The sequence below is a fragment of the Hirundo rustica genome, chromosome 1 (genome assembly GCF_015227805.2).
Source record: "Hirundo rustica isolate bHirRus1 chromosome 1, bHirRus1.pri.v3, whole genome shotgun sequence".
Taxonomy (NCBI): Eukaryota; Metazoa; Chordata; class Aves; order Passeriformes; family Hirundinidae; genus Hirundo; species Hirundo rustica.
Window position 1 is genome coordinate 39,863,943 of NC_053450.1, and position 13,839 is coordinate 39,877,781.

At 39.4% G+C, this 13,839-nt stretch overlaps 1 protein-coding gene across 1 annotated transcript in view; it reads right to left on the reverse strand.

Moving 5' to 3' along the window:
• LOC120759734 (lipoxygenase homology domain-containing protein 1) overlaps positions 1 to 13,839 on the reverse strand; it is a 134,373-nt gene that overhangs the window by 83,761 nt on the left and 36,773 nt on the right. The window contains 4 exon segments of the mRNA XM_058419974.1: positions 1,847 to 1,928; positions 5,360 to 5,438; positions 6,064 to 6,125; positions 6,128 to 6,217. Coding sequence (XP_058275957.1) covers positions 1,847 to 1,928; positions 5,360 to 5,438; positions 6,064 to 6,125; positions 6,128 to 6,217 — 313 coding nt within the window.

Sequence of the window (13,839 nt, forward strand, 5' to 3'; positions counted from 1 at the left end):
TATGGAGTACATTATGTGAAATACTAATTATTTATTGGTTCAGAGACTCAGCTGTACATGTGAGGGAGTTATAAAACCTGCAGTTAGTTACAGTCATTGTACTTAAAATTATATATAAAACCTGCAGGTCTGGAAGTTCCTAAAACTTTTGCAGATGTCCAGCAACAAACTGAACTTCTGTTCTTTAATTTTCTTTTGTACCAATGAATTTAAGGAGCTTTTCTGCAATATCATTTCACTGCAAACATACTCTCATACTCCTTCAGTTGAACTCCCTTGTTCGCATAATATTTCCCAGTTTTCAACATCACTTATACAAAAATAAATAAATACGTGCTCACAAGCAGCTTCTATTCTATTGTTGATGTAGTTGTTTAAACCCAAGGTTTCATAACACATTTCATTTCTTGTATGTAACAAAACTCTATGAATAAATCTCCTATGCATGAAGTCTAAACTCCATTGTACTTCAACTCTTGTTGCAATAAATAGCTTGATTAACTTTTGAGACCTATCTCCTCATTCCATCCTAAGCAACAAAAGGTCATTAGCAGTTTCTAAAAGTAGAAAGCAATTTTTGACAAAAACTGGACATAGATGCAGCCTCACCAGTGCTAAGTACAGGGGACAATCGCTGCCTTGGTCCTGCTGGCCATACTATTGCTGATCCAAGCCAGGTTGTCACTGGCCGCCTTGGCCACCTGGGCACACACTGGCTTGTGTTCAGCCAGCTGCTGAGCAGCGCTCCCAGATTCTTTTCCATCAAAGAGCTTTCCAGCCACTCATCCCCAAGTCTGTAGCACTGCATAGGGCTGTTTTGACCCAAGTGCCCCTCCCTTCAGTGCCCTTGTGTGGATCTCATCCAGCCCAATAGACTCGTATATGTCTAAGTCCTGCAGCAGGCCACTGACCATTTCCACTTGGATTGTGTGGTTCATTCTGCTTCCCACTCCTTCCTTCTAGCTCAGGGGGTTGGCCATGAAGAGAGCTGGTATTTCTGTTGAAGACTGAGAGGAAGGGTGTGTTAAGTGGGTCAGCCTTTCCTTCATCCGGTGAGTATCTTCCCTGCTCTGCTACCTAACCAAATGTGTCAGGATGTTCTCTTCCATGAGTTCCAGGAACTTCCTAAATTCCTTCTCCTCTCCTGTATTGTATTTGTAGTCCCTCACGAGAACAACAGTTGGCGACTGTGAGACTTCTTCCAGCTGCTCATATTACATTTTGTCTGCCTCTTCCTCCTGTTTGGCTGCTCTGTAACAGACCTAGACCCTTCTACCACATCACTGGCCCTGCTGGCCTTCCCCCCGATTCTTGCCTATGAACATTCAACTCTATCATCACCATCATCAAACCCTAGGCAATCAAGAAATGCCCTGACATACAGGGCTACCCCACCTCCTCTCCTACCTTGCCTCTCCCTGCTGAAGAGTTTATAGTCATCCATGGCAGCGCTGCAGCTGTGCAAGTCATCCCACCATGTTTCCATGATGGTAATTATGTAATTTCAGATCTTTACACACAATACTTCTAAAAAGATTCAGAACTGAAACCTTATTTAATTTCACATGGTTTCTGTATAATATAGATTTTTTAAAAAAAAAATCAACTCACCTTTCCTCTTATGCAACATTTGGTTTGGGGATTCTCTGCATTAGGCTCTGACTCCCTTACATGGCAATATAGGAAATCTTTCCTTGTCTTCAGCTGCAAAATTTTGCACCACTTGTGTGTTGAAAGACTGTGGGGCATTACTCAAACATCTAGGTTGTGTGCACATATCTGCTCTAAAATTTTTTCATTACATTACTGGCAGGTAACAAATTCTTTTTCTCCATGAATGACACACCTATTACAAGGAAACACAACCTCCTGAGCTTCCTCTCCTTCTTTATGTTTGATGACAATCTTATCCAGGAGCCATCCACTGCCTGTGTTGAAATGACAAAAGTTTATTGTGTGAAATCATACTTTTTTAAAAAATAAATTTTAAGAAAAAAAGTCTAGATTATCTTTTTCTGGCAGAAATACAGATCATATTAAGACAGATCTCATCTAAATAAATAAGATATATTAACAGAATGAAAGCATTATTATTTTCTGTCTCTCCTAAGAGATGCAATTCTTCTCTGACTTTGGCTGTTTTAATTTTAAGTGGGGTGGGTTTTTTTCCCTTGGAGCCAAATGTGTGCATACAGCACTGAACTGTCAACACCATCCACATCCCACCCTACATCTTTTGATTCCCTGTAATCAGGCACAAGGATACTGGGATAAATCCATTTATGCCAGTAATCAAGATCTGTATGAAAATTTTGGTCCTCTGTGAGTGAACTCCTTATTTCAGATATAAAAATATTAATTAATCTTTAAAACTTGTGCTCTCATGTGCAAAGGGAGTAGGGCTGCAGTCTTGGAGGGGCTTTGTATATCTTGGTGCTGGTAACAGGCAAAACTGTGGATCCAAGAATCCAGAGCCAGAAACCAGAAGAACTGACTGCCCGAGGCTAGTTACTGGAGGCCTTATGCATCCATCCTGTACCTATTTTTTATATCTGACACAGATGGACTGTTGTTCTGGTCAGCTGCAGAGGGTAACAGAGAAAGGACACTTGTACTGTTTATGTGCATGCTGAGTTCCTGTCTGTGTTGGTATGTGCAGCTTTGTGCACACACGTGTTTTGTAAATGTGTTTGTGTGCATGCCGATGGGGAACACACACTCAGCCTTGCTGCTGTGAGACCAGCAGGCATGGGGCTGTGCAGTTTCACTTCTGCTGGGCTACTGAATTCATCTTTTCTCTAACTGCAGTAACCACTGGCACATCCATGCTGATCTTTTAGATCACTTCCAGTGACCATCCTGGTGACTGTTCTGGTTGTGCTGTGACACCCTTCTCAAATATCCTGTTCTCACTGTACCTGCACCACTCACAACTTGTCATATTGCTTACAAGATCTTGCCCAATTCACACCATTGCCTGTCAATATATTGCAGCAACACAACACATGGCATGTCTTGGTCAGAAGCGCACGATCGTTCTATTTCTCCTTATGCTTTGCCTCCCTGGTGTCATCTGAGTCTGGAAGGCCCTAGAAGGCATCAGTTTCTGTCACACCGGAAGGGCAAACCCTGTTCTCTAGGACAAAAGTCCTTTACTTTCGTCATTGACAGTAGCTGTGGGAGTAGAACAGTGCCCTGCAGCCCAGGAGCCCCAATGAAAACATATGTTCTAGGATCCTTTCAAGACAAACTCCAAATCAAGACTAAAGACCTTCCTGCCTTCTCACTCAGGCAAGTAATGAGAAAAAGGGGTACCTCACCTCTGAAGGAACCCTCCGTGCTCCTCCTCAACCCCCAAAAGGCTGAGTCTCTCCTGAGCCACCATCCTTTTCCAGTTATCAACCCCTCAGCTGCCTCAGGCTAAGTTTATGTGGGGCTAGTCTTGGATACAGTTCAAAAGGTATCTGTGAGATCTGTCTGTGCTGAGTACAATGAACAGCTTTCTGAATTACCAAGGCATACATTTTTTAACAGATAGAATTCGATCCATTGTCCTGCTTAGACAGGACAAACCCACAGATTTGAACTCCAATGTCAAAAAAACATCCTAGATAGCTGAATTGGGTTACAGATTTGTAATGCTGATCCTGAGGATCTGTGCTGCCTATTAAAGGAGATATGAGGGAAGAGAGCATGGTATGGTGCAGCAGGGAATAGAGGGAAGGTGGGCTCCACCGCAGTGCCTTTGGTGTTGTTTTGGGTTACTACAAAGTGAAACTCTCAGGTGTGCAATCAACCATACTGCTGAAGGCAGCAAACTCTATGGAACTACAGATACAGGAAACAATATTACACGCCATTCCAAGGCTGCACTGTTATGGGTATTTCTGTAATAGTCACAAGCCTGCTCAGAGCCTTAGGCAGTACAGACAGCAAGATGGGCGTTGCTTGTGGCTATTTCAGAACAGAATAAGGTAAACTGGCTTTTATAATGTTATCAGTGGAGCCCTGAACTGCCTAAAAATCCTGCTCTTCACTTAGCTTCTTCCTAGGTGTTGGAGTCCAGGGCATTCCTTTGGTTGCCCTGGAGGGTCAGGGACCTGGGCAGGGGGGTCTGGGACCCCAGCCCAGAGCCCAGAGCTCAGAGAGACACTGGATTTGATTTCAGTCCATGGGAGAGGCTTCTTGCACTGCAGGAAGCATTGCAGGCCACAAGAGTGTAAAAATAGTAGTTTAGAATATCACAGGGTGAAAAAGCAGTGAGTTTGGGATTCTTGGCATTGACGTGAATGGGGCAAGATGGAGAATTTAGGGAGTTGTCTCTTTCTTCTTCCTTCTTGTTCCCTCACTCCATTTCTGCAGTGACGTTGGCACAAAGTAGTTAGTGAGGATTGGGTCAGAGTAAAGATGACCTTTTTAGTAATAGTGATAGACATTGGTAAGAAATAGTAAATAAAGAATACGTGGCAATTAGTATAAAAGATAAGGACAGCCCAGAGACGGGGGGAGTCACCAGATGTCCGAACCGCGGCAAACATCTTTTGGACACTGAGAAAATTGTAAGATAAGAACTAATAAACGAAGCATGTAACCTTGAAGACTCCGTCTTTTCCTGCGTTTGGCACAGAGCTTTGCAGAGGGCCAGAACTCTAAGACCACCTGAATGCCGGGGAATTTAAGCTCCTAAAAAGGAGCCCCCGACACCTAGGTATTAATCTGCAAGCATATTTGCAGTATTTACATCTTTGGTGCTTTTAAATGCTAGCTTTCTCTTGTTCCAGGGAGATAGGCACTTCTTCGAGGGCCTGTACCCAAAATTCATCTCATTACCACAGTCTTTCTTTTTTTCTGAAAAGCCTACAAGCTGCAATGCAATCTCACTCGCTGGAACAGCTCCACATTGACTTTCACAAATCAAATATATACTCAATTCTACAATTGCCCAAAGCAGCAAGGACATTGTGTTATAGCTACTCAAATTTTGTCAGGTAGCAAATCAGCTACTGAATATCTTTAACTCCTTCCTGGAGTGTTTTCACTGTTTGTCCAGTGAAAGATTGTCTTACCAATGTGAACCACATTTTTGAGAGTTTTCTACATGCAAATAAATAGTGTTTTCTTGTAAATAATCCTGAAAACAAAGAGTGGAATAGCCATATATGACATTAAACTCATGTCCTTTTTCCTGTCCATTACCACCGTTTTTCATTATCCCACTACAGGGACCAACCTGCAGGAAGCCTTTTTATCACTGTAAGACCTTCTGTCACATTTTCTATGAAGGATGCAACACAAACAAGTGCATTGGGTTTAAAAAGGACTTGAAAATCGGACTGGTCTCAAGGAGATTAAATCCTACCTGGACCAGCTCCATCATGGCTGATCAGAACTTTCTCCAAGTCTCCTAGTGAGACAGCCCTTATGCAGAATATATCCATCTGTGGAACCATACAAGGAAAATTATGAAGGTCTTAAACATAGCTATTGACTCTAACAGTATAGAGTCAAACTATTTCACTATTTTTTTTTTCCTCCAAAATGAATATATTTGTTTTATATTCATCTTGGTCAAACAGTGAGGATCCTTTAAAGCTTTCTAGAGTGAATAACACCTGAAAATTACTCCACAGAGACAGCTCTGATACCTCTGGCATGACACAATGACCAGTTTCAATTATTTGGTTGTGTCTATGTTATATTTTCTAGCCCTATATGCATCACCAAGATTGGAAAACATACTTAGGAACACAGACGTAGAACTTGATTCTAGAATTCAGAGTGATTTGTTCAGGACAACAAAAATGCTATTGTTACCATTTTATTTATATGTGTAATACAACTAACCAAAATACCCAAATTCTAATATCTCAAGCTCTCAGTAAAGAGTTGATCAAGCAGAAAAAAATTATCCATATGACACAATTATGTAAGCAGTTTTGAATTAAAAAAAAGGTCAGTGTTTGAATAAACCCTGTAAATAAAAAGATATTTATATTTCTCGATGAAAGTTTTCTAGACATAATTTATTCCTATTTACTAAAAGCAGCATTGTTTTTACTTCACCTGTCCATGTTGAAACTTAACATTATCATTCTTAGATCTATGGAGCTTCCTTTTGCCAGTACTCCTCTTGTCCCAATGAGGCTGATACAAACATTGGAATCTGTTTCAACACCAAGTTTACCACATGTGTATACATGGACCTCATATACCAACACTACAAGAAGGAAAAAACTTGAGATTATCCTTGTTGCTTGCACAAGATTCTAAAGTTTCCTCATCCAAATTTTGCCAGAAAACTCTACTGATTTTCAGGTTTGCAAGTAACAACAGCTGGCCATGAATTTGTCACTTCTAGGTTCAAATATTTTAATTCTCTTCACAAAAATATTAAAACACCAAGCTTAAGAAAACCACATTATTCTGAGCATTGCTATGCATTGCTAATTGACAAAGGCTATCTTTGCAATTTATCTGGAGACCACCTAACTATATCTGAAGTAATAGCTACTTTTCACTACCAAAGCATTTTCAGCCTCCAGGTTTATGCAAAACAATTATCTGGGTTGTTAACCTTAATTTCATCTTAAAAGAGGAATAACAATCACAAATCCAAGAGGTTTTAGATTTTCACCCCACATAAAAAGGTGGGCAAGCAGATTAACAACTCCCACACCTATAAAAAATGAACAGTCATCTTGCTTTTGAAAGCTTCTACATCTGTCATTAGTGAATGACAGAACATCCAAAACCAGCTCTCAGTTAAAATATATTTACAACTTTTTAATGCCTCTCCTTATAGTCTAGACCAAAGTCTTATGCACAAAAAATATATACACATTCAAAGAATTCTGCCATATAATTTAAAATTACTGTATTAATATGTTCTATGCCACACTAAAATAATTTTTATAACTATCTAGATGTGCAAATTTGTTTTTAAAAAAAATCTTTGCAGTGATCTTATTCTATTATGATTCCTCTCAGTTTTTCTCTCTTCAGCTTAAAAAAAATAATAATTCCTGTTTGTATTTTAATGGCAGTAGATCACAGGAAACATTACTTTTTCATTTATGTGTAATGTGAACAGTTCTTGGGAGTGAAGAATGGTAAAAGAAGTCCTACCAAACATAATTAGTTCCTTTTAAGAAGAAACGAAGTTGAAAACAGAATATAATAGAATGCTTGAAACTGGACAATACTCTACAATAACTAGTTAAAATACTGTTACCCTTAAACCACCAAATAGCTACTGGAATTGACATTTCCATAACTTTTTTATTCACTGGTTCCTAAGTCAGTTTATAAAACTCAGACATCATGTTGTCCACCATCACTGAAAAACAGCTACCCCTGATTCCCAGGGGAGAAGCTAAACAAGTGCTAAAATAATACTACAAATACTTGAGGAGAAAATTAGCCCCACATGTGTTAAAATGTTGACGGATATACTCTTTGCTTAACCAAATTAGGGTATTTCTTTTAATCTGTGTAAAATTATCTTAAAACTGTGTCTCCAACTCTTTATCACTATTACAACTGGGATCTTTATCACTATTACAGCTAAATAGGAGTGGTGTTCCTTGACCAATTTTATTATTTTCTGTAATTCCAAGCATTCATTGCAGCTCTCACATCCGCGCATTACTGTACCAACCCTGCCCATGGCATATAATTGATCTCAGTAAGACAAACACTTCAAAATTTTGGCAGAGCCTTATAAAAATTAGTTTCAAGGATTTTAGCATTAAAATTCATGCTAAAACAAATTGTAGATATGAATAACAAGTAGCAAAGATAAATTGACCTGATAATTTGCATAATTGGGCTATATATCCAAATTACATTTTATATCATAACTGCTAACATAATCATAGCTGGCCAAAGGGCAGAGGATAATGGGTGGCAGCAAACTGTGATAGAAAATGTGAAGCAAAGCAAACTGATCATGAAGAGGCAAAATCTTTAGGAGTGTGGAAGGAGAGGGGTTACATTTCCAAAAAAAAAAGCTAAGAATTATAATAATCTCTGACCAGAAATTTTAATAACAGGGCTGTACTACCCATGAAACAAGATGCTGTAGGTAGTAAAAGAAGGAACTTATTGATGCGAAGTCTCCTCCACACTTTTACACTCATACTTACATTCTTAGTTTTGAAAATGCAAAATGTAAGTGGGAGGAAAGGAAAGGGTATAAACAGCTTATGTTATGTTTCTATGTTTATATAGAAAGACTGGTATCTGTATTACTTACAACTACAAGTAATTTCCATGACCAAAAATAAAAAAATTCAGTAACTCTAAGCACAATTTTAAAGCGTATTCTAGGCTTTTTTTTTAAAGAAACCGTTTAACAATAAATATTTACAAAATAAAAATACCAACAAGTCTCTTTCACAAGAAGAGAACAAGAGGTAGTTATAACACAACACAAAGATATTAACAGATAAATAAATTACAGTGCTTTTTGTAGCACTGCACATCTCTGTGGTAACCAGAAGATGATAATGATCTAATCATTAAATAGAGCTTTCTTTTTCTACCAGCCTAAAGAAATCAGTCTGAAGCAGACAGCATGCACATCTTGAAATGCAAAAAAAAAAAGAAAATATTTTCCATAGTTTCTTGCGTCTATACATCCCTCACCATCTGTAAAATGTTAGGTCTGACATTTACTTAAGCTACACAATCTGCATTATTTATACGGGAACATTCTTAACAAAAAAGACCAGTTTGTGCTCTAAATTTTTCTACCCATATAGGCTACTACAATACAAGTTATTATATTAGGATAATAAAAGGAAGGTTTATACTCCTTAACTAGGGTATATGTGCATTATACTCTATGCATTTCATTAGAATTTCATAGGAATCACACAAAAAATGAAGCAAGGAAAATATTGTCCGAAACATACATGCCTAATTAGAACACGGTGAATATGGCCACTGTGGTGAAATGCCACAATGCACATCCAAATAAACATTCACTAAATAGATTGTGGACATTTCAACCCTTCCCATGCAAATGAAAACCTAGGCACAGACCAGCCAGAGAGGATTCATATTTTTCAGATTTTATCAAGCAATTCCTTTAGATTGCAGAACATCTACAAAAGATGCTCTTGCTAGTGGTTCCTGAGTTAAGATTGCTTAAAACTAAGAACAAGGGCAACAGTGCCATTCTGTAACAGAAAAAAATAAAGAACACTAATTGTTTGATGGGACAATACAACCAAATCTGGAGAACAAACCTACCCATTGAATGTACTGCTGAGATAAAAAGTCTCACCATATGTGACATTTTTCCTGAAAAACTTACAGTTTTCTGTATATTGTTCACAAAACACAGTTTGTTGTGCAGAGAGTAAAATGATCCTAGATAATGTGTTCAGCCTCTAAGACTGTGGTTTTACTTTTTTCTGAGTAACCAACTTGTTCTAAGGCCCCCGCTGCAGGCCCATCTGCAACAGAGACCTCCCTCACAGCAGGAAGAAAAAGCCATCCCAAAACTCTGCAAATTAGACCTGTATGGCCTGATCCTCTGTTCTGTAGTAGTAATTTCATTTTACTATATACTGATTCAGTGAAACTACACCAGCTGTAAACTGGGGTGACAAAACACTCAGAGAGAGGTAAACCCATAGGCAAAAAAAACTAAAATCAACAAAAAAAAGACAGAAAAACTTGAAATTATTTCATTAAACCAGCCACTCTACAGAAATTGGGAAACAGTGTTCCAGCATTGAGAGGGACCTGTGAGACTCACATCTAGGCATCTCTCCAAAGGGAAGCACATCAAAGTAATAGAAAAAATGTCTTGGAAAACACAGTAACTTTGATAAAGGATATAAGAGGATTAATTAATAGAGAATAGCAGGGGGAAAAGTCTCAGCTAGCACTCAGTAAAAAAAGAAAATTACCTTTCAGAAAATAAGTGATTGAAATCTTCAAATTGCTCACAGGGTAACCTTAGATCAGCTCTAGAAACCAAAAAGAAAAATCTGCAACATGGGTGCATGGATGAAACAGACGAAAAAAGGAACTAAAGTGTTCTCAGACAGAGGTGAAGAGTTTCTAAAAGGCAGACCTTAAAGCAGTATAACTGCTAAAAAATGACAGAACCAAATATATAAAAAATACTATGGAGTCATATGAGCAGTCAAGTGTACTAATACCAAATTTCTAGGTGCTCAGTCTATAAAAATGCTATCTCTTGAGATATTTTCATGACGCTTCAGGAGTTTTTTAAATCTCAACTCCAGATTCTGGCATCTATTGATAACATTAAAAATGAACTACCTTGGACAAAAGAGAGAGAGAAAGGAAGTTTTCCTGGCTACGAAGAAGAGGCAACCTAAAGGCTTACTAAGGGCAATAGAACACAAGTTAGAGAACAATTTTTTCCATATTTCCCATTCTGGGCACCTGAATCAAGGTTTCCAATAAAGAAAATTTTTATATTCCTGAGCCTTCACTAGTGACAAGAGATAGTTTGGTCCCAGTTTTACAAGCACAGTATATAATTATCAATTCCTTTTGAAAAAGTAATGTACAGAACTCAATGACTTACAACAATTCCCTTTGGAACATATAAGCAATAAACATCTCCAGTTGCTTTGCACTAAAGACGAAGTTAATATTTTGATAAGTTTTGGAAGAAGATAACAAACCTAGAATTAAAGAAGAATTTATTGTTGAGAATATGAAAATTAAAATTTTCATGGCAGAAACAGTGATCTCTTTCTGCTGACTCGGTACAAACTGCTGTGTTAATTGTCAGCTCTTTTCAAAGTAATTCTACTAAAAGTACAGTCAATATTTGAGAATTCTAGATAAGAGGAAAGGAATTGAAGATCCACAGCTGTCTGTGCCTAATGACACTGGTTTGCTTACAACACCACTGAATCCCCTGGTTGGCTCTACTTCCTTCTTTCTAGTGTGCAGCATGGAGTTGTTTTAGAGCAAAGAACTGGGTTCTTTTTGGATGGAACTATGCCAGAACATTCCAGGAACACAATGACAACAATCCTGATGCACACTGGCAGTCAGTCTATGGGAGCAGACTAGAACAAGCACGAAGCACTTCCCTCTAGACTCCCACAAAGGGGACATCGAACACTTAACTAAGTGGGATTTTAGCGCTGAGTGCTTCACTGAGCAAATCCACTCCCACCAGGCTGCCAGTGTAAACAGACTAATGGGCCAAAGAGCACAAAACCTGGAGAAACGGTAAATGACACACAACATTAAAATTGTCCAACAGTTTCTATTCAGTCCTGTCTTTATGCTGGCATACCAAGATCCCAGAACAGTATTGCACAGCATTGCTCCAGGTTCTGCCTTTTTTCCATATGACATGCCCGCTTGAATGAAATGGTCATTCATTTTGGCTCAATCTGTCAAGCAGCAAGGTTGAATCTCTGGTGCTATCACTTCGTGTTTACTACTTGGGTTTCACAGAGGGTGTTTGGTCATTTTGCCATGACAGATGGGAAAAGATACAGTTTAGTGCAGTGTTAAAACTAAAAGAGAACAAATTCTTAAGGGTAGATACTGGTTAAGAGGAACTATCTTCCTCAGAAGGGGTGTATATATTAATTTAGAAGACACAAGTGAAAGAACAATATCAGGTTTGAACATTTCCGTTAGAATTATAGTTTTCACTCTGATCTCCACTAACTGCTCTCTAATCTCCACTAGTATAATTTGGAGCAATAGTCTAAAAAATACATATTCTTCATGATATGCAAGAAAATTATCAACTTTGAAAAAAAAAACACCACGTGCTAATGAACTTTACAATAAAGAACTTTGACTATTTACTTACATAGCTGGTGCCTCCTGAGTGCTAAAACAGGGATAAAAATTTTGTAGAGATAATACTTGTGTTATTACTATTTGCTTTGGTCACCTTTTGCACTATTTCAGTCAGTGGCCACCTTCTAACCTTTCTGTATTTGCCTGCACACTTCTCCAAGTAGAAAAGCATACAAAATCTTCGGAGCTGCAATTTTTCCTGCCTCAGTCTCAGTATTTGTCTTTTATCTCATTTCAGTGCAGTTATTCCTTTGAATATGTGAACAAGAACAGGACACATTTACCCATTTATATACTCATTTGACATTTATGTTCACATAAACACAGCAGTAAGAAAATTCAATATTTCTTGCACCAAGTGCCCTTCTAGAACAAAAATTCAGCCATACCTGAAGATGTAAGGATCTGTGATAAAACTCTGCACATATACAAAGGAATGCAGGCAAGGTGCAGCGCAGATAACACCCTGCTCTGGCTTCTCCCAGGCCCATCACAGGAACCATCAGCCCATCTCCACCATCACAGGTGCACAAGGGCAGGTGGGAACCCTTAGAGACAGGCAACACTCTTCCAGCCCCTGCAGGGCTGTCCCAGGAGACTCAGTCTGGGAGTGAAACCCACCACGACGAGACTGTTTGGAGTATCTATCATACTTATGAGGTTTGATGGCCAAGGGTGTCAGATGCAATATAGGGCAGAGGAGAAGAACACTGTGATCACAGAGGACTTATAAGGCATTTAGGAGAGGAACTAAAGGAAGGGAAATAGATGGATCTCTGTGACCTGGGGAGGAAGTGGTGTTAGAAAATAGATCATATCTGTTTTCTGTGTGTGTGCACGTGTGGGTAGAGAGTGTAAGAACGAGCATCTGGACTTCGAGTCCTGCGTGGCAGCAACTGGAGAGACTGAAGAGAATAAAACTGTCAGTGAGCGGAGTAGGACCAGGGGTCAGAGATCCATGTCTCTGAGTGCAAGACCACATGGAGTCCTGCTCAGCTGCCAGAGACACCCTGAAGTATGGGCGACTTTAGGGGTGAGACCTGCTGGGGTGGGCATGAGGGAAATGGCCTGTACCAGAAGCTGGAGCAGGGCTGCAGCCTTAAGGGCTCATATGTCCAGTTGCCAGCATCTGGAGAGACTTGGATCCAGGGGCAACTGCGGATTAGACAGAATGTGTGAGCCCAGCTGTTGGATCTACCTTGTAGACATCTACACACCTATATCCCCACTGTTGGGCATCTGCGCTGCTCAGCCAGAGGGGAAGCAGGATGAGGCTGTTGGCACTGTGTTTGTGCAACTGGTGTGTGTGTCTGGATGATCTGTGCAGCTGGCCTTGATGTGTGGTACATCTCTGTGCCCTCTGTGGGTGCTGACTGGGAACCTGCTGAGCCTTGCTGTTGGCTGGACCTGGGGCCATGCAGCTGTGGCAGCCTCACCGAGCCATACTGCCCTGCCACCTCTGGTCTGGTTCCCCTAATACTGCTGCGTTACAAAGCTAAGTCAAAAGCATTCGAAGCCTTCTATCTTATTTCCATTATGAGTGATTTATTTTAAGATTTACCCGGCTCATGGTTACTAATTTCCAATACCTATCACTTAGAAAATAGTTGAAATACTTTATTTTGTGCATCACAGTGTAACTAGGGGACGAAACCATAGCAAAAGAGCAACAAGTAAAAAATCCAGTACTTGTAAAGTTTGGTAAACTAAATGTATCTGGAACTTCTAGGGAAAAAAAAAAAAAAAAAAAAAAAAAAAAAAAAAAAAAGGGCACATACTGCAGTGAAGAATCACAGTAAAAAACCAAGCAAGTTGGGGGAAACCTCCAGGGACCTGGTTCAACAGCATGCTGAATCCAGGGACAACTTCAAAGACAGATCAGGTGACGTTTTTTAGATCTCCAGGGCTGGAAAAACAAAAGGTAAGATGTCATAGGAAGAGAAAAAGGAGCCGTGGACCCAGAAGCCTTGACAATGTGGAAAAAATGAGAAAAAGGAAGACAAAGACAGACATGCATTGGAG